This window comes from Syngnathus leptorhynchus, chromosome 7 (assembly GCF_054491065.1).
Source record: "Syngnathus leptorhynchus isolate UIUO chromosome 7, UIUO_Slep, whole genome shotgun sequence".
NCBI classification, from domain to species: Eukaryota; Metazoa; Chordata; class Actinopteri; order Syngnathiformes; family Syngnathidae; genus Syngnathus; species Syngnathus leptorhynchus.
Window position 1 is genome coordinate 10,757,944 of NC_141201.1, and position 21,232 is coordinate 10,779,175.

The window sequence follows — 21,232 nt, forward strand, 5'->3', positions numbered from 1 at the left end:
AGTGTGTTGGGCATTGATCTCTCTCTCAGCTCTGTGGTTGTAGCACAGAAAAGCAGGTCACTCATTTCCTAAAGAGTGCAACTGTCAATTGCACCACATGCCCCAAAGCTGTGGGTGGCTGCAAAATGACAAGACTATGGAGAGAGTTTATATATTAACAATTATGTTTTGTTTTTTCCCACCTTCCTTTTTGTTCTTCTCCGTTTTGCCCGATCATGGTACTCCTTTCACTCAATTCCTGGTTCTCCAACCATGTGGTCTTGACCCTTTTCTTCTCTTCCGTATTAAATCATTCCACAAACATACTCCCTTCTGGTTGAAGATTGCAGAGTTCACTTTAGCCCCACTTGCAATGGAGGACAGTGACCATGAAATGCCATCGTCATCAGACGAACGCGACTCCTATCCCGTCTCCCCACATCCAATTGGGGAATTTGATGTGGACCAGGTACCGCTCACTGCCCGCCTCGTCACTTATACCGCCAATGCGAGAACAAAAACGACCATCAGAGAAACGAGACGCAAGAATATCTGATCTCATTTGATTGTGTCTGTTCACATAATCAAGTGTCTCCTGAGTGTTGAGCAAGCCTTTTTACAAATCGAGCAAATCAACTTTTATTAATGACTCAGCGATAATATGTAAATGTCATCACATGGGCCACTCTGTAGCCGAGATGAAATGGGCTGATGGCGCTCTCGTGGCTTCTACATTATTCATCTTGGTTGAGTGGCAGCCAGCAAGCCACCAGTCTTTGGTAACTGGAGCCGAACACGAGCGTTTGTGAGTCTTCTACAGACTGTACGTCAACTGCAACTCGGACGTGTTGCATGGAAAAAAAACAGAAATGAAGATTGAACTTTTAACTAATTGAATGAACAAGCGCATTGAAAAGCGCATAAGTAAATATACTTGATCATGAAATTCCCAACACTGTGCCTGCTCTAGTAAAATGGCAAAGTCTTTGTACTTAACCTCCTCTCAAAAAGTAAAACTTGCCATCTACCACCTCCTTCATCTACCCCCTTCTGTTCCTCCTCATCCAACCCCCCAACTCATCTAGCGTTCCAGCCACTCCGATGACTCCGAGGTGGGGAACATTTTGCAAGAGCCCTGCTGTCATGTAGAACATGAGCACCTTGAACATGAGCATGACCACAGTCCACAGCAGCTCCATCATGGCCAAGAGGCCCATGATGCAGATGGGGAAGCTGAGGGCCAAGAGCGCCCTCACACCCCATCCGGTTTGCACCCCCTTGTGGCGGGAAAGGCCCAGTCGGAGTCAGGTTGCGAGACCGGTTTACCACCAAGCGTGGACTTTGACTTGCCCTTTCCCATCAGTCCCTCCCGGCCCAAAAGTCCGTGGGCCCGTTTTGACCCTTACAGCAATAATGAGGTAACAGCGAGAAGACGATATCTGTCTGTGTGTGTGTGTGCGTTAGTGTGTGTGTAGTTTAGAAGCTGATTGTTGTTCCGGTGGGGCAGGAAGTGACTGTTGCTTTGTGTTGCTGGTGCCGCTGTGCTTGTGTTGTCACCAAAAGACCCCACTTAAGTGGCCAATTCTCTGAATGCAGTGCATCCTAATTTCGATTTTTCTTTTCAGGATCAGGACAAGGAATATGTAGGTTTTGCAACACTCCCCAACCAAGTGCACCGCAAGTCAGTCAAGAAAGGATTTGACTTTACACTCATGGTGGCAGGTAATGTCTAGTCTCGATTAATCAGCAGCAACAATTGACCATAAACCCAGCACAAAATCTCAATGGGTTTTTTCTTGCTTGTTTTCTCTTGTGCTTCCAGGCGAGTCTGGCCTGGGAAAATCCACCCTGGTCAACAGTCTCTTCCTCACAGATCTATACAAAGACAGGAGACTGCTCAATGCTGAAGGTGACCATGCACAGCACCGCCTCAATTATTATTCCTCCTCATAATTTCCAGCCATGTGTCCTCAAATGTAAGTAAGGTAGCAAGAGTAAATCTGCTCTACTAATGGGTGACCCTCAGGTCAATCAGATGGTCTCAACATTTGATAAATGGCACCTTGTTGACCTTGTTTTGCCAGTAGCAAAAAGTCCCAAGTTGGTGCTATTGGGTGGAAAATCAACTTGTGAATTGGAATGTTTGGGAAATCCAGAGCACATTTCTAGTTGTTGTTTGTGCTTGTGTCATTCTTTAGAACGGATCATGCAAACGGTGGAAATCACCAAGCACACTGTTGATATTGAAGAAAAAGGAGTCAAGCTGAAGCTGACTATTGTAGACACTCCCGGCTTTGGCGACGCTGTTAACAATACGGAATGGTACACTACTCACACAGAGACACAGACACTGTCCGTTGTTTCTGTTGTTTTTTCGGGCGTGTGCTCAGAAGCTGCTTGTCTCCTCTGTAGCTGGAAGCCAGTGGCAGACTACATCGACCAGCAGTTTGAGCAATACTTTAGGGATGAGAGTGGCCTCAACCGCAAAAACATCCAAGACAACCGAGTGCACTGCTGCCTCTACTTCATCTCCCCCTTCGGCCACGGGTACGAGAAAGCCGCCGCGTCCTTCCAGGGCAGGGACGACCGTGCCTTTAATCTGTCATTCGAGAACGGATCAGATTTGACCCATTTTGGTCACAGCCACTGATTGACTGACATGATTACAAATGAATGCCTCAGCTTCAGTACACGGTCATTTGCGTTTCCACTCGAGTAATGAATACAGCGAGCAGTGTCTTCAGGTTTATCTCTTCTTCTGATTTTGAATCATGCCATAATGTGTATTTAAGGACCACCTCAAAGCATAAAGTCGTGCTTCAGGGGCGATTCAAAGTCACAGCGGCGGTGAAACCGCTCCCTCTCCTGGCAACTGGTGGTCATTGCACAAGCCAACAGCGAATTATCCTCCTCCCTGCCGCATTCACAGACTTACTTCATTCATACTCGTGTTGTGTTTTGCAGCCTTCGGCCGCTGGATGTGGAATTTATGAAAGCCCTGCACGAGAAAGTTAATATTGTTCCAGTGTTGGCCAAAGCAGACACGCTCACCCCGAGTGAGGTCAAGAAGAAAAAAATAAAGGTGGGGCCGTTGAGCTCTTTCTTGCATAACTTCTACCCAGCGGCTAAAATGCTTCTGTTGGCTTTACTTGATGTAGATTAGAGAAGAGATCGAGCTATATGGTATTAAGATATACCAGTTCCCTGACTGCGACTCTGATGAAGATGACGACTTCAAGCAGCAAGATCAAGAGTTGAAGGTGAGAGTGAGACCATTTGTGCTGAAGCGGCTACACCGAGATACATTTTTTTTTTTTCACTTTGAACATTACGACGATGATCCATCCACACGATGTGATGTTAGGACAGTGCTACGTTGGTGGTTCATGAAATCAAACAGGAGCTTGACCTTGTTGAGCTCCTCTTGATTTAGCAGTAGTGAGTCAGCCTCCGGCTCCCTTCGCGCGGGCTCATCATGCCGTGAAGCGTGTCGTGTCTTTGCAGCAGTCTCTCGAAAATATTGCAAAGGCAGAAACGACAAAGGGGAAAGAGAGTGTGACCTTCCTGTACGGACAGAAGTATTGGGATGCATTTGTCACTTCGTAAGGGATTGTTTACAACGAGGCCTGGTTTCCCAACACTTTTGCCCTTATTGTCCTAACATTTCATTCATTCTACTTATTCCCACAATAAGGACAGCATTCCATTTGCCGTAATCGGCAGCAACACAGTGGTGGAAGCCAAAGGCAAGCGGGTGCGAGGTCGTCTGTACCCTTGGGGGATCGTCGAAGGTAAGGACCCCCCCCCCCCAGTTCAAAGTTGAGAGACCAAATGCGCCACATGCACCTTGAACATGTTGCCATCTTCACATTGGTCTTTCTGCAGTTGAGAACTCGGCACACTGTGACTTTGTGAAGCTGAGGAACATGCTGGTTCGAAGTCACATGCAGGACCTGAAGGACGTGACCCGGGAGACCCACTACGAGAACTACCGAGCCCACTGCATCCAGAATATGACTCGCATGGTTGTGAAGGAGCGCAATCGCAAGTATGATGCAAACATGTCCGAACAATGTTGATTAACAATTTTAGCAATTGCTTGCACTAAGAGCTTTGAGATCATTTACTTGTTGGCTAATGATAGACTTTGTCAAGATCATAAAATAGAATATTCATATTTGAGGTTCATCCTGAGACTTCAATGTTGCACGTGTGTGCATGTGTGTCCCCAGTAAGCTAACCAGAGAGAGCGGTACCGACTTCCCCATCCCAGCAGTGGGCGACGTCACTGACAATCCGACGGAAAAGCTGATTCGGGAAAAAGACGAAGAGGTACGGCCCACTGACCCCCAAACGGAGTCGCCGCTCCTTCCCGGGCAGCGGCACGCCGATCACGAGCATCAGGCACCGCACGCGTTTGAGATGGAGTGCGGCGGCCACGGCCAGGCCCGCTCCCATCTGGAGGACGAGGCCCTTTAAGGGTCCTCGGCTCTCACGCTATTGCATTGCAGCTCATGTTTCGGCAGCAAACATTTGAAATGAGATTGCTTTGTTGATGCTTGGCCACTTCTTTGACTTCTCACTTTATTTTCCTCTATGTCTCTCCTCATATTGGACACATTCTCACTGTTTGTTCTCACGCTCCATATGGCTACAAGCTATAATCTCGCTGTTTCTCTTCTGACTGCTCTTGTACTTGGTTGCATTCTCCTGTCAGTTTCCCATCTGCTGTGTTCTCGTTGGTCCTCTTTCTTTTTCTCACTCCATGTTTTTTTGGTCACATTCTCAGTTGGCATGATTAGATAGTTGTTTCAGCATAAGATAATCACAAAAAAAATAAGTAGACTCCATATACAATGGAATAAAATTAACTTGAAGCAAAGTGTATCACCAATTCTGCTCCAATATTGCAGCCTACAATAATAACAGCAGCATATGGTGAAGTTTGCATATTTAGAATATAAATATTGATGGTTTCGGGCTAAATTCTCATGTCGCGATTTTTGTAAATGTACAATCATTTTTACAGATCCACACGATAGGTCAGTCCACACCACACGTATATTATTTTTTTACAACGCATTCATGTATTACGCTCTTTGACAAGGCATTATTCATGATTGAACAAACATGCTGAATGGGTTGAATTTGGAAGTACAAGGGTTTTGCCAGATGCCAGCGATAAATTCTGGGCCACCACAATAGAATAAGATCATACGTAAATGCTTCTATAAATAGTTTTACCCATCCCACAAGTTTACAATAAAAACATTTACAATGTGCCTCACATAGTTCTTCAAATACGAGAAATTCACCTTCTTTTCAATTTAATATTTATTATATATTTGTCTAACAAAACACCCTGCGTTAGCAGAAATTAGCATAGCTGTAATTACAATCCTCAAACAACTGCTACATAAAAACACACATAAAAACATATAAAATAATACCGTAAATAATGAACTGCCATCTAGTGGAGGTTCACTGTTTACTTAATGCTGTTGTCAATTACAGAAGATTATGTTACACTTAGCTCTATTTTATCACACCTGATCCAATTTATTCCATTAAATAAATAAGATACACTATTGTTTCTATTTTATTTGTTTTTGTGTTGACAAATAGCATTATACAAGCATTATGTCAAGCAGGGGTGTCAAAGATGAGGTCATGTGATTGGAGTCGCAGTGCTTTATTGATTGAATGTGGTTTTTAGTGGCCACCCAGCAGTGTGTGTAACGTAATGTGTCATGTTGTGATGTGTCCCATCAGTTGCGGCGCATGCAAGAGATGCTGCAGAGGATTCAGAACCAAATGCACACCAGGAAGGACGCCTACTGACACGCTGCGTCGCCCGCTTCAGCCTTCACCTCCCATCCCAACCTCATCAGTGCCCGTCATGAACTCGGCCGGCCGGATGAAGCAAGAATGCTCCACGCTGTAAAATATCATTGAGTAAAAACAACAACAACAAACAAGAGACACTTGTTCAGAAATTTAAATTAATCAATTTCTTTTGAAACTGTCAAACATTCTTTTGGAGATTGTTTTTTTTTTTCCTTTGGTGCAGGTTATTTTTATTTGTTATTATTACGATAAGTCAACTTGAATATATCAAATGTCTTTTCTTTATTCAACACCGAAAAATAATTTTTTTTCTACAGATTATCTCGTGAAAACTATTTTGCAACATTGTTGTTTAACCTGCTTTGTATGAATTTGATTTCAAGTTGAAATTGCCACCGTGTTTTGTTAGTGGCAACACTTTTTATTTCAGCATTTTTATTCAAAAAGTGGTAGTGAATTTGCAGATGGCCAAAATCCTAACTACCTACAGACACACACACACACAATGTGTATTGAAGCAATTTTGCATTGAAGCAATATCTAATACAGTAATGGTTGATTATGGACTTTGGAATTTAAATTTCCAGCTCACGTTTTACGACAAATGGTAACGTCATTTGAAGTTCATTATTTTCGTTCATTATATTATTAATATTTTTAATGCTAATACTCTGAACAATGTGATTACAAACCTAGTTGTAATTCAGCACAACTTCTTGTTGTCCTCCACCCTTTATTCTTTGGCAATATTTACTTTTGTGTCACATATTGTCATAGTTAATTTTTTATTTCATGCTTCAAGTGTATTTATGTTATAATGTATAAATGCAAATTGAAAGACCGGGGAAAATATGCAAAAACAAAAAAACAATAACAAAAAACAATGCTAATAAAAATACAATTATAATTTGAAATACATGATCATTTGTTTAATTTAAAAAAAAAAAAAAAAGGCCTTACTATACATGGTAAAAATTTTTAAATAAAACCCTTACTCTACATCAGCGGTGCTCACACTTTTTCAGCATGCGAGCTACTTATAAAACAACCAAGTCAAAGTGATCTACCTACACACCACAAAAATGCAAAACATATAACTATTTGCTAATTTATTATGGATTCTTTGTATGTGTAATGTATGTTGATGTACCTTGCATAACTGAATAGGCCAATATTGCACAACACACATAAATATAGCATGTTTTTGTAATTATAGGATGATAGGCTGACAAAAAAAATTGTTAACGTCATGCTGCGATCGACCAGTAGATCGCAATCGACGTAATGAGCACCCACTCAAGAAATCTACAAAATAATAATAAAGAAACTCCTGATTGGCCTGACGCACAACCATGTGACCTGACTGATTGGCTGCATTCATGAGGCAAGTGGAAGAACAGCGGAACATTAATTAAAATGGTCATTTTTTCACACACAAAAAAAAAATCTCACTATGCATGGTCATTTAAAGAAAAACAAAGCCTCACATGCATGGTCATTTTTTTAATTTAAAAATCCTTACAATATATGATTTTTTTTTTCATTATTAAAAAAGGTCTTACTCATTTTTTTTAAATAAAAAGTCTCACTATAATTTATTTTTACTAAAAAAGCCTTACTACGTAGTTATTTTCATTTTAAAAAGCCTTACTATAAATTGTAATTTTTTTTCACAATAAAAAGCATCTTACATGATTTTTTTAAATAAAAAAAGACCTATTGTTTTCACAAAAAAAAACTTACTATACATGATTTAATAAAAAAAAAACTTACTATACAGTCATTTTTTTTTAATTAAAAAAGCCAATTGGCATTTTTTAATTAAAAAAAGCCTTACAATACATAATCTTTTTTTCACCCAAAAAGATATTAAATTATTATTATAAATTTAAAAAAATCCATACTAAACAGTCATTTCTTTAATGAAAATATGGTCATTTTCTAAAGCAGAAAGCTTTACATGGCCATTTTTTTAAACAAAAAGGGCATTTTTTCAAAAAAATAAAGCCCTTTATTTACATGGTCATTTTAATTAACAAAAAGCCTCATATACAATTTCACAAAAAAATAAAAGGTCATTATTTTAATTAAAAAAAAAAAAGCTTTCGTGTACGTGATTTTTTATTTTTTTTTACTAAACAAAAGCCTTTATATACCTGATCATTTTTTAAATTAAAATAAGCCTTACTATACATGATCTTTTTTTTTTTTTTAACCAAAAAAAGGCCTTACTATATACATGATCCATTTTTTCACAAAAAAAGCCTTTTTTCACCCCAAAATATAAAGGTCATTATTTTAATAAAAAAAAACGTACTATACATGAACATTTCTTTAATATTTCCGATGTCCTTCTGTGCAGATACTTCTAGTATAGAACAATGTATTAATGAGAAGTAATGCATTCTAATAAGAATATCCAAATATTCCAAAACTGTGACCTGTGGCAAAACAGGTGAGGAAAGTGTCATTTTTACCAAATTAAACAAGATAAAGCTCCAGACATTTTCAAACAAAAACCTTTTATTAAGTCATGTTTTATATAGTTTTTATTCCATATATTTTTCCCAGCGTCTTTCAGAATAGTGAAATCTAATTCAGCCCAGCTTTTACAGGCTATTTACAAATACAACTTTCGCCATAGGGAAAACACACGTGTAATATTGTTCATGTCTTCCAGTGTCATCACCACTGACCACTTTTAGACATTTTGTGTTGGGCTCCATCATGATATCAAACCTATTTGCTGCAGGCTTATTAGCACATAGTCTGAAGAGCAACAACTAAAGCTTTATCTTTGCAATTCCAATCACTTGGAATGGGAACAAACCAGACAAATTTCATTAAGTACACAGAATATTTTGCACAATGGCCAAATGTCATGTTTTGTAACCTTCGTAAAGGTAAGTACATGGTCCCAAAAAAACAAAAACAAATGTAGACAGAACTTGAGAATTACAAGCAACAAAAAAGTTTACATACAGATGATAATGTACATATTTTTCATTAATTAAAAAAAAGGTGGGGGGGGGCGGGTTGATTTGTATCTCAAATCACAACAGACATGTTGTGTAGGTGGTTCATGCCATGTTAAACAGCTTGGATTCTCTAGTTTCACAGTGCTAGTAACGTCAAATGATGTAGTATTTACACTCCAAATGTCTCACTTCCGTAGTTGACTACAATTTTAATAATCCCATACAAGAGTTGGGAGATTGAACTGGTTTCTGCATCCATTTATTATTTAGAGCATTGATTCCCGACCAGTGTGCCAAAAGCTCAACAGGCATTCTGCTACAAATTGTCCAATTTCACATAATTTGTTAGAAAATTATTTGATGACAAATAATGCCTTTAAATGTTATTCCACTGGATGAGAGAAGGTACATCATTACCTTGCATATTTAGTTTTGGTGGCATTTATGTTTGGTGGTGTGCCATGAGATTTGTTTCTAAAATGTAAAACATCAAGTCAGATGATTTGGTTGGGAAACAATGGAACAACGGTTTAGTGTAAACACGTGGCTCAGCGAGCCAACGCAAAAGCTGTAGAGCAGTGAGTGCATGCTAAGCTACAGAACCTTAGTGAACAGCGAGAGGCGGTATTGCCACACGCACGAACCTCAGGACTGCAGTTCCACACCACCAGAGTGGATCCAGTCCACAATTTGAAAGCGGCAGATAAGCACGAGTGTGCTGGCAGGGGGGGGCGGGGCTTCTGTTGACTCCCATTCTCAACCTGCTGCTTATGGCGGGATGAGTCACGTCGAGCCCTGCTATTGGTCCGCCCCGGCAGGTCCTTCCTGTCCCTGACTGAAGCGGTAGACGTGACGAGTGAGGGTGTTGATCCACTGAGTCCTCCTTGGCTGTCGGCGCGGCGGTCTTGTACGGAGGGGTGTCGCTGAGCACCTTCAGGCGAGCTTCAGAGTGCTGATGGGAAAAGATGGCATGGTTACCATGGTGACAGGGTTGAGGACAGTTTGGCCCACCAGCTGCGGGTGGTGGGCCACCACAGTCTGTTTGCCTACGATGGCGGTGCCGGTAGAAGGCTGGCTGACGGCGCCATTGACGTGGCCCAGAGTGTGCGCAATGTGGCTGATCAAGGCGGGCTGCGTGACAGCCACCGGTTGGGGGTACAGGGTGGGGAGGTGGGAGCTCAGGTGGGCCACCGGGTGCACAGTGATGTGGCCAATAGACGGCTGCCCCGGCGCCAGTTGCGCGATATGTTTTGGTCCCGCAGCCTGGATGACGTGGTTGACCGCTTGGATGACGGACGGGTGCGAGGCGGAGGCGTGGGCGATGACGGTGGGGTGTAAAGTGGGCTGGCCAGTGGAGGGGGCTGCACCCAGGGCGAGGGGTTTGGGCGGCGGATGCAGCGCCGACATGTGATGGGCGATGAAGGAAGGGGTGGGGGCTGTCAAAGTCAAGGAGTGGGTAGGAGGCGTCTGGTGGAGACTTTCGGTTTTGTGGGCCTGAGGGATGGCGGGCGACTCGCTCGGAGGTCGCGCCGTCACTTCCTCATCTTCGTCGTCGTCGTCCATCACCTCTTCGCCTTCTGCAAGCACACACAAACGTCACTTGACCCAACTTCTTAAATAACACAGTGTGCCTTTCACTTTTTTAAACATTCACTGTGACACTTCTCAAAATGATACCAGATGAAGTTTCTTTGATTTCTGTCGTCCATGAAAGCAGACTAATCATTTTTTATGTTTCATTAAAATGAGACATTTGCAAACATTGCTTAATTGTTGTTTAGTTGTCTTTTAATCAATAAACAATAGGAGGGAAAAAAGATCTTTATACAAAATAAAATTGAATTGTCTGAAGAAGAATCAGTTAGTGTACTACTGATTCTGTTGTTTTAACGCTATCTTTAATTTGAAGATCACAGGAGGCCCATTAAGACATTAAAACGGCAGCGGCTCCATTTACAGAACTATCAATATTTATCTGTCCTGTGTCCATCATTGCTGTCAACTGTTTCTTTTTTTTTTTGCCCACCTGAGGCTGTGGAAGTTGAGGCCTGGTCCTCTTCGGGCTGCGCCGTCTGCCGCAGCACGCGCTCGATCTCCACCACGTCCATCCACTGGCTCAGCTCGTTCTTCAGATCCTCCAAGTGCTGCTGCGTGGCGATCTTCTCACGGGCCAGACGTTCCATTTCGTGTTCGTACTCCTTCTCTTTGCGCTTCAGCGTCTGCCGGCGCACAAAGTCATGAGTGCCCGTAGAACAATACACTACTGCATTTAAAAAAAAAAAAAAAAAAAAAAAAAAAAAAAAAAAAAAAAAAACATCAATGGAGTTGTACAGGTCATAGCTCACATAATAGTAGATTTTTTTTAAATATAACAGAACCTTGATACTGAGCAGGGGTGTGTAGACTTTTTATACTACTGTAAACACATTGATTCTTTGGATTTTTTATTCTTTGACATTTTTCAATTTGTGTGCCACTATTGCTCCAACAAAAATATCATTTCAGTTGTGACACTGCTAGTAACAACAATGTGAATTGGCACACTGCAGACCAGCACTAATCTTGAACCATTAAGTGAAATAATATAGGTGGCATGTTGTTTGCTAATAAGCGACTTCCTGATTCTATTGAAATTGCGGGCGTGGACTCCTGCCAACAACGTTTACGATTTACGAGTGAATTAATTCCTTGAAACAATAATGATCTAATAAAGTATTGGGGTAAATTTGCAAATGCAAGTCATTGTTATGAAGCCGTTTTGGTTATGGGGCAAAAGCACACAGGCAAGATGAGGCGCGGAAGGGGATGGAAAGTGGGCGGTGCTTCCAGCCAATGACTCTGTGACCCAGTTTCCCCTTGAGCTGCAGGTCAGCTGACACGCAACTCAACAAATTCCCTAAAATCAAAACCTACTAACAAATGAGAACTAGCTGTGTGAGCACAAAACAAGAGCATGTAAGTTGTTGACTTGTTTGCGCAAATCTACATCCATGTGCCCTCAATGGGAAGACACGGCGTGAAGTCGATTACTGATGAACTGATGAGTCAGGGTCATAAAAGCATTTCCTGATCGGGTGGACTTCCTGCTTGTGTTCAGTGTATGGGCCAGTCACCGCGTGTTTGTGTGTTTAAAGGGCACGTTTAGTCAAGCGGCCGGCGCACGTACGTACAACACACGAGTTCTTTGGAAAAAAGCGGCCACCTGTCCCATTATCTTCATCCTGCTGCTCCGTGGCAGACACAATGCAGTTGTGCAGTTGCACAAGCACCATCAAATCTTAAGAATTCAACTAGACTGTATGAAAGTGGGTGACAATGGGTTAGTTAGGGTTAGGTAAGTGTTAAGTGAAGCATGGAGCAAATGGAAAAAAATCGGATCGAATATGCTGAGTAGCAATGAATTAGTAACGATGGTGTCAACAAGTTTGTGTTTGCTGTAATGTCTTAGTTTGCAGATCTAATCGACAACATCAAACCAATAAAATATGCAAGTTTTTTTTTTTTTTTATTATGAGTATTTGTATTATGAGATTATTTGAGTATTATGAGAGAAAGGGACTTTCAAAATGCTTACACAGCTAATAGGAAGTTTTAAGGTGGTGACAGTTTGAACTCCTGCGCCACATTTAAATGCTCCGGACACAGTTGTGAAAGTTTTCTGCTGGTATTGCACCTTCTTCCCACATTTGTCCATACGTGTGAATGTCAATGATTGCTTGCCTCAATCTGTGACTGAATGGCGCCCAATCCGAGGTGCACCCGCCTCTGGCCCAAAGCCAGCGGCTCCAACTCATCCTCACGACATTATTGACGAGCGAGGACAAGTGTACTCACTCACACGAGGACACGATTTGACGCATCCCTCGTCATCACCGGTTGTCAAGGAAACACAAATGTTTCCATGCCAACCCATTCACAACGTTGAACAAGACACAAAATGTTACTGGACTGACACTAAGTCCCTCACAATATACAAGGACAAAAAGACTTGGTTTGGATTGACACGAGAACCCACCTCCTTGCCTCGCCTCAAACAAATGATGAGTCAAGGAGGGAACGGGTGAGGCGCTCCACAAACACAGAGACCCACTTAACTGCTGTGTGCGCGCACGTGGCACAGACAACAACAAATGCGGCCGTCCCCGTAGAAACGCATGCAACCCGAGAAGCCGCTTGGAGGCAGATGGCTCCCACATGGCGTCCTGCTAATCGTATCGCCGTGTTGCTAGGACATTGGGTTCCAAGCACCTTTTGTTTCCTTACACATGATCGACACCGGCACTCCTGCCCTTACACACGCACACACAACAATTCTTGAGCGATAAGCCCCCCCCCCCTTCAAGCTTATTTGCGCGATAATCTAGACCAGCAAGGAATGGGCCGCATTGAGTGCGAGGGTGTGTGTGTAAGGTAAACATTGGTCGAGCTGGCTGTCACAAGCAACCAGTAGGGTGGGGGGTAGGTAGTGCAGCGCACATGGCCTCACTGAGGGGGGGGAGGGGCAGGCAGTCTACTCCCCGACTCACTCGCAGCAGTTGAGGAGGACAAGCTGTACTGCGTATAGGGCGCCGTCTTAAAGGGCCAGCGGCGTGCGAGGCCACGTTGCAAACACGCTGCTAAAGCCGGATATCTCCGCCCCGGCTTGAGGTCTTGTGACTGAGTGCTGAGCGTAAAGCCTCATCTGGCCATGCCTTCCAGCTGCAACTTCACGTGGTGCGTGGCAGCTCACAAGAAAAGCTTTGTGTGTGGAAAATCACTTTCTTGTTCTTATGCTCCAGTGCAGAGAGGCCAGGTTTATGTGACTTCAAACTCAAAACAGTCGAGAGTGGACCCCTGCCACACTCGCAGTGGGAGTTCCTAATGAGGACGAGCGACATTAAAAATGGATTGCTATGAGATATTAGCATAAAGATCGAACCAGTAAAATAAGATACTGTCAGGGGCCTCCAACTGAATATGAAGTGCACATTCCCGAAACTCTTTGTGGCTTTTGGGGACAAAGCAAGCAGAAAGACGTCGAGTGGTCATGGAGGAGGGGAACGCGAGCCCTCGTGTTTACTGCTATGCATTCCCTGCCCACAGCTGGCAGCTCCAACTGCGAGTGCTCCCGATTCCTAACTGCTGCAGCGCTGGGTGGAGGAGCAGCACAGGCGGATGACGTCACGCGGCTCCAGCTAGCCATGTGCTCGCTGCTCATGTGGCCTTAAAAGCTCAGAGAGGCCCGTAAGGGAGGGGCGGAGCATGTGGGAGGACTAGAACTGCATTGGAGATTAGTTTTCAGCCTCTACGGGTGCGCCTTTATAGTTTTCTTGTTACATGGACAGCCATTGTTGTATGTCAAAGAGACCAAGTTAAGGATGTAGGTCAGAGCTGCCAAATGACTCACAACGGACAGCATTGAACAAAACCAAATCTTTGCCCAAAATGTAAACACCTTGGTCTGAAAATTGTTTCCTCACATAAGAGATGACTCACTGACTGAATGAGGTGAACCGTTCACACTTGTTATTGATTTGGAGGGCGACTACAAACGAGAAATGACATGAAGCGGCAATTGCATGTCAAGTACATGATTGATTTGCCATGCAGATCTTAAAATACATGCACACAGGTGAACAGGTAACAGCACATATGCTCAACTTTAAGCCTCTTAGGAAAACTCACCTGAGCTCCCTTTTGGGACATGACCACAAAGTAAATGTCAGTGTACATTTACACTACATAAGCTTGGTTAATGGTTGTAACCACAAACACTTATTTTGACAAGAATCTGTCAAATGATTGACCCCCCCCCTCACTATTTTGTTTTGAATGTGTGTCGCTCACTTGTTGATCAGAAGAGGTGGGTCATTCTCCACTAGTGGAAGGGGGAATGAGTAAAACGCTCTGCACCCACCGTGCCCTACTTTCCCTCTTTATTATTGACAGCCAGACTGCAGCTACTCAGCATCGAGCATACCGGCCTCTTCAGCATCAAAAAGGGAAAGACGAATACTTTCCAGAGGCCCTCAGGGAGGACATTATTCTATTCTACGGGAACAGCTTGGTTCTGAAACATTTTGACCGTCTGAAGCCGAATTGTGTTGTTGTTGTGACAAAATGTGCGAGAAACAGGAGAAGAACATATGTCTCAGGTTGAAGCTGAGTTCTGCATAAGCTAAAGATAGGAAGAGGAGGGGGTGAAAAAAAACAAGATTCATGTAATGTTACAGTCTGAAAGTGTTAAAACCAGGCCAAATGTGGACTTTGTAACTTGCCCGGCCATTACATTATAAGCCATAAACATGGTGCATATTCCTCACACATTGTGCCATACTCATAAGGCTGGATTCAAGAGTCTAAGTACCCAATTTTAATGAAATGAAACGTGTATAACATCTAGTGGGCCTGGGCTGAGTCTTTGGCCCCATTTATGAGCAACACATCTCTAATTTGAAATATTTAGACATTTTTTTGCATAGAAGATATTTGATTATATGCATTCTTGTTCTAATAGCGCTGCCAAGACAGTCAACTCAGAGACAGAAACAAAGTTGTGATGTCTTTGTAGTAATTGTGAGCATCAAGATGAAAAAAAAATAAAAAGGCTTTTTGACACATTCAGACATTCTGAAAATGCTGCATCACAACCATTTGAAGAACGCTGTGTGCACACATGGTACAGCTTTTAGGTTAATTGCAAAGTATGCAGACCCCGTTGAAAGTTTTTGTTCCAAGTGATCTATTACCACTTGTGGTCAAGAACAAAGTGTGATTTTGGGGCCTTTTAAAGCTGAAGTCAAATGCCAACTTTATGCAGTTACTTGGAATGAATTGTGTGTGGCGCATTGTGTTGCATGTGACAAGCGTTGGGTCAACATTTCCCCTCTCTAAGAGCAATTTCCAGTAATTTTGGATCATTTGAGGATTTACAATCTGTCTTTGTCTTGGTCTCCCACCTGCTTTTTGAGATTCTGTGTTCTGCAAAAAAAAGTGGTACTGGTGAAAATACTGCAGGGTTGGGGTGTGTCATCATGTGGCCATCATGTACAGTACACAAGGTGCTAAACCTTTCAGCGGCGGACTGTAAAGCCAACACATGACATGATGGTTTTCAAATCATTTCTGTTTTTTCATTGCTGTCTTTTGTTGCTTGTTTTATTTTATAAATGAGCACCAATAAGCACTGTAACAGTAGCCAGCAATCAGAAATGTTGTAAATAGCTGATTAAATCCCATTTTGTGCATGCAAATCATGTTAGTAACATTTTAATGCCGTACTGAAAGAGGTTATTTCATTTTGGTTTCACTTCAAATATGTGCAGTTGTTGGTACTTGAAATGGCCATTCAAAATTTTGACACTAATTTTGTCACTGAGTAATTCTAAGCCTAAACTGCTTTAGAGTTCAAAAAAAGGCCTATTTGTGATGAATTGACAACAACAAAATCGGAATCGAGTATCAGTCTGTTTCCTACCTGGATGTATCTCAGAGCACTTCTCAGCACACTTAGATTGGAGGTCTTCTTTTCATCAATGTTGGGGATGTTCTTCTTCAGGGTCTCGAAGCACTCCTTCAAGTGGGCTCGTCTGATGGACACATGACACACGCACACTTGAATCCATGCTGGTGGACTTCTTTGGACTATTTACATTCTGCAATGATTACTAATAAATAAAAGGATCATTTTTGAGGAGGCACTTGAACTCACCTGTTTTTCTCGAGCTTGTTATGCACTTCTCTTGTACCCGCCCTGGAGAACAGATCAGAACACATTCAGATTTTCAGATTCATACATGACAAGAGTGATTTGAGAACAGTATGTCAGAATGTATTTGTGATAACATAATGCCATCCAGTGGGAAATAAAATAAAATGATAGCTCCAAAATCACTGAGGTCTACCAAAAGTCTAAAACCAGTCATTGCACATTATATAAACACAACTCGTGAGACCAAAAGCTCATCACACTAAAAGGATTACTCTGGGTGTGTTTAGCTTTTTTTGTCTTTGTGACACATATTCCAAAAGGAGCAGCAGCCTCTTCAAGTGTGTTACGAGAAACAGTTTCCCCAAGTAATCAAAATTGTATTTAAATCCATAAGAAACCGTCATCACCTTAAGTGTCATCGCTTTATTTTTTTGGTAAGTTTGGTTCTGTTTTACAATAAGTACTAAATTCTTTTCACGCCTGTGTGACAAGAAATGTTGAGAAGTGACAATTCAGCTCAGTCTCAGCCTGACAACGCCCTGCTGCATGCATTACAATAAATTAAAAACTTCCAAGAAATAAAACTGGCCATTGACCAGCGACCCGGAAGAGGTTGCGGTCAACCTGAAAGGTAAGTTTGATAACACTGAAGCATAATCGCCGGCACCAAGTTGAATGTCATTTTGTAGATATTTGATGGTCTTACCCCCCAGGTCGTTTCTTTTGGTCGAGTAGGCGTCCGTCATCAGGAGGACTGGCCCGACTGCCAAGGCCGTTCACCAAGGGTGCTGGCTGGAGGGACTGGGGGAGCATTGCAGGCTGATGGGGGGGCGAGACGATGGAGCCCGGATAGCGTTGGAGCTGTTGATGTGCCGTCTGCTGCTGCGTGTTAGCGCTGTTGGCTTGAGCAAGGAGCTGCGTTGGGTGATGTTGATGGTTCTGGGAGGGCAGTTTGTGGTTCTGGTCTTCCACTTTTGGCTGGGGAGAACGCGGTGGAGCTACGACCCCTTGTTCTTGAGGAGAAGGTGGCTCCCTTTTGGGGGAGGCTAGAGGGGGATCAGCAGGATGGGAGAGCAAGGCCACAGGGAGAGAAGGCGAGGCTGCCGGGTCGGGTTTGACCACCGGAATGGGGATGACTGCGATGGACATGGAGGGGGGAGGCAAGGAGGGCGGTATGGAGGCCGGGGGGCGCTCAGTAATAAGCTCGTCCGCTTTAAAAACATTGTTGATGTGGCCTCGGCAGTTGTACTTGTTGACATCGGTCAGTCTTTGCTCCATCAGCAGATCCAGACGCAGCTTCTCTTTCAGTTCATCCTCTGCGGATAACAAACACATGACTTCCCGTTATATATATGTCACGAGATTTAACACCTTAAAAAAAGTGTGCCAACCAGCCATTAACTAACATAGTCTGCGTAGAATGTACAGTTAGTCCTCATGAGGGTCACAGGCTGGAGTCCAGCCCAGCTGACTTTCGGCAAGACTTTCTTACACATAGTAAAATGTTCAATCACAGGGCACTGACTCACACACAATTACTACCCACCGTCCCACACATTAACATGAGCTGTAATCGCCTTATTTGGACACAGCAAAGCTTACTTCAGTGAAAATGAGGTGCAGAGGACTTAGTGTTAAACTCACGTGAATAATAATGATGGAAATTAAAAAGCAGATGAATGTATTGATGGCCAGTCACCACCATGCTCCACTGAGCCTTTGTGTAAGGTGTTTTGAGGCCACCATAAGCACAACACGCGTGCACACGCACATACACACACATACACAAACACGTGTGGCAACGAAGCTTATGCAGTGTTTCTGCATTCAAAGTTTGAATATTAAATGCAATCCTATCCAATCCTAAGCAATTCCTCCGTGACGTATGGATCTTAATAAAAAGGTCTGTGTTGTTGCTATGGCATCTGTGATGTCATTCAAGGAACGCGGTGACATTAAGATCGTTACATTCAGTAGCACTTTTACATCGGGTTGAAACTAAAAATGAATGCAGTGAGAGTAAAAATGCACTTTCTAATGGTGAACTATGACGTACAACGTAGAGTGCTGTGCAGTAGAAAGTCTTATGGCAGATGTTTTTACAAACTAAAAGTGAAATCATATGAAGGCCTTTTTAAACATGGACTATTACATAATTCCAGCACATAGCAAAACTGGCCTAGTTGCCTACATGCAATGACCTGCTTGCTGAACAGCAGCAACAGCAGGAGGAGGAGCAAGACATACAACCAAATTGAGCAATGTGTAGGTGGAGCCACGTGGATGAAGTGGAAAGCTCACTCCAATGCAGTAAACATCTCCAACAAGCAACAACTAAGATTTGATGTGGAACTATTTGACATCAGACAAATCTCACAGCACACCGCCAAACTACAAGTTTATTTGTTTCAGATTTTAGGACCGTCTGTCTTAAATCTAATTGATCTGTCCATTTCCTCTGACAGTGTGGAAATGTCACAAAAAGAATATACATATATAGCACTGATGTCTGGTTAAAACAGAATTTTTAACACCGCTGCTCATCATCGTCATCAGTATGGTAAATTCCATAATTTTACACAAATCTATCTGTACTATACTATACTATACTATCAAGCAACACGAGTGGGTGGATTTTTAATTTTTATTGATTTGATTTTCTATAAATTATTAAACAAAAAATCTGGTTTGTGTTCCAATTTTCTTGAGTCCCGAGCTTTTGTTATGAGCTTCGAATTAAATAGTATACTGTTTGTGATATTTTTGTAAAGTGGAGTGTGGAGAATTTTATCCAATGTATAATATGTACCTTTACCCAATAAAGGTAAAAAAAAATGGGTGAAAGTGATAAACATGCAACAAAACAAAAGAAGCGTGGATCATCACAATAAAATAAAGTGTTATTTTCACAAATAAAAAAATATAAATTATTTTACTTCTGTATAAAAGCTCAAAATCTCCACTCGCTGTGCATGTGGCGGTTATTCTGCTTGGGCATCGCGTCTTTGTGCTGTAGTGACTCATCTTCTGGCAATAAACAATCTTCGGGAGGGGTTGCCCGGCGTGCACGTGGTGAAATGGGCGTGTCTGGATGATACACGTCATCGACAGACAGCCCGCTCTCGGGAGACTATTTTTATTTTCCCTCAACACAAACAAGCCAATGCTGCAGCCTGTGGCGCGCAGGCTGGTTTAAAAGCTCGCGTCCACACTGCGAGAGACGGAAGACGTAATTATCACTGTGCGGGAAACTGACAGGAAAACGTCATGTGAGCCGCGCGACGTCGTGACACCGCCCATTCTCACGATCACGTCGATGGTGAAATCAGAAAAATCCAACACGTCCACATACACACAATTACTCAATTCTACTACGGGTTCATAACAAAAAAAAAAAACAACAACAAACTTGCATTCTAATATTATTAGGCATTCACGCATCAGCGGCGGTTCCAAAGACAGCGAATTGTTAAATCAAACTTTAAGATGACGATTGCGTGGTGGGTGAAGTTAAACCCAAAACTGAAAAATAAACGAAACTTAAAAAGACAACATCTTACCACGTGCTCTCTGTTGTTGTTGGGCTTGCAATTCCAAATATTTGGCGGCTTCCAAAAGCGTTTCGATGCTCATTTCTGTCCGCTTGGAAAGATTCTCAAGTCAAAAAAGCAAACAAAAAAGCAGAGGGGGCGATGTAAGCAAACGCAAAAAAAAAAAAAAGCTGTTGCGGGATAAAAGCAAGTGAGAGAAAGAGCGAGATATCCCCGCGCTAAGGAGGGCAGGAGCGGGGTAACCGGACACCCCCTTGAGTGCAAACTAGTGGGTAGAAGTTCCGAACAAGATGGCGCTCAAAGTAGTAGGAACAAATAAGGTTTGTGAATCACGCAGAGCCGAGTAACCGCCCACACACACCAATGCCACGGGGATCCGTCAAAAACACGGAATGTGGCTCATTGGACGGGATCGATGACGATGGAACTCGTCTACAAATATGAAGATGAGGACAAATGTCACCAAAAATCGAGTCTTTCGCTACAGTCAAAGAAAAATACTCTACAAAGCATCCAAAATAAAGGAAATAAGCATAGCTTCTGGAACTTAACGCAACTATTCGAGGAAGGAAAAGTTGCTGTTCGCACAAATATGTCAAGGACTAAGGAGCGACATGCAAACAGGAGTTTTACCACGTGCTCGATAAAGCTGTTTACGTGAAAGGCTTTGTAGCGATTATTTTGCAAACGTTATTGTTAGATTGCACCTCCTTTGGCAAATAATCGCGACAATGCCGTCAAAAAGTTGTCAAAAGCGTGTCACACTGCGGGATACTTGCGTAACGCTTGATGGTATTCATGTGACTGTGGTGACGTAATCGGTGCTTTGGATGGTTCGATCGCGTCAAAATGCTTTCTTGTGTGATGTTTGGATGACGCATTTGTTGTAGGAAAAAAAAAAAACACCGCATTTAGTCCGCTCCTCGTTTCCAAAGAAAAATAGTTTCGAGAAACTCAAAACCTGAATGCAGAAGCCAGTGGGAATTTAAAACCTATGACCTCGTTTACATAACTTCACTTTCATGGAGAAATATTGGAAAATGCTAACAGTTAGTGGAAATATTTTATAATTTGGCGCCAGCGACAGGATTAAAAAAAAGCAAGAGGAAAAGTCATAGCATATTGGGAAACATGCTCCCTCTTGAGGATGGATGAGATACTGCATCTGTAGAACTATTTTTCAGTAC

The 21,232-nt window shown here is 42.5% G+C and overlaps 2 protein-coding genes across 2 annotated transcripts; one reads left to right on the plus strand and one right to left on the minus strand.

Annotated features, from left to right (window-relative positions):
* Positions 1 to 337: 337 nt before the first annotated feature.
* On the plus strand, positions 338 to 7,038 carry septin4b (septin 4b). Its single transcript, XM_085916382.1, has 12 exons — positions 338 to 448; positions 1,065 to 1,397; positions 1,605 to 1,701; positions 1,802 to 1,888; positions 2,178 to 2,301; positions 2,392 to 2,526; positions 2,944 to 3,061; positions 3,138 to 3,239; positions 3,674 to 3,770; positions 3,865 to 4,027; positions 4,212 to 4,311; positions 5,752 to 7,038. The coding sequence occupies exons 1-12, from the start codon at positions 353 to 355 to the stop codon at positions 5,818 to 5,820; spliced, it is 1,521 nt and encodes a 506-aa protein (XP_085772508.1). The 5' UTR covers positions 338 to 352; the 3' UTR covers positions 5,821 to 7,038.
* Positions 7,039 to 8,078: 1,040 nt separating this feature from the next.
* On the minus strand, positions 8,079 to 20,882 carry mnta (MAX network transcriptional repressor a). The gene is made up of 6 exons (XM_085916293.1): positions 20,055 to 20,882; positions 17,201 to 17,810; positions 16,495 to 16,536; positions 16,261 to 16,372; positions 10,831 to 11,023; positions 8,079 to 10,381 (listed from the first exon to the last, which is right to left on the minus strand). Exons 1-6 carry the CDS (start codon positions 20,125 to 20,127, stop codon positions 9,738 to 9,740), a joined length of 1,674 nt encoding a protein of 557 aa, XP_085772419.1. The 5' UTR covers positions 20,128 to 20,882; the 3' UTR covers positions 8,079 to 9,737.
* Between the last annotated feature and the right edge of the window lie 350 nt (positions 20,883 to 21,232).

Bases quoted from the DNA above. Each gene is read 5' to 3' on its own strand.
- septin4b (XM_085916382.1), top strand. From the start codon at position 353: ATGGAGGACAGTGACCATGAAATGCCATCGTCATCAGACGAACGCGAC. The intron at 2,527-2,943 runs GTACGAGAAAGC...TGTGTTTTGCAG, and splicing joins ATCTCCCCCTTCGGCCACGG to CCTTCGGCCGCTGGATGTGG. The intron at 4,028-4,211 runs GTATGATGCAAA...GTGTGTCCCCAG, and splicing joins GTGAAGGAGCGCAATCGCAA to TAAGCTAACCAGAGAGAGCG.
- mnta (XM_085916293.1), bottom strand. From the start codon at position 20,127: ATGAGCATCGAAACGCTTTTGGAAGCCGCCAAATATTTGGAATTGCAA. The intron at 17,811-20,054 runs GTAAGATGTTGT...TGTTATCCGCAG, and splicing joins ACAACAACAGAGAGCACGTG to AGGATGAACTGAAAGAGAAG. The intron at 10,382-10,830 runs GTGGGCAAAAAA...GTGTGCTTGCAG, and splicing joins CTCAACTTCCACAGCCTCAG to AAGGCGAAGAGGTGATGGAC.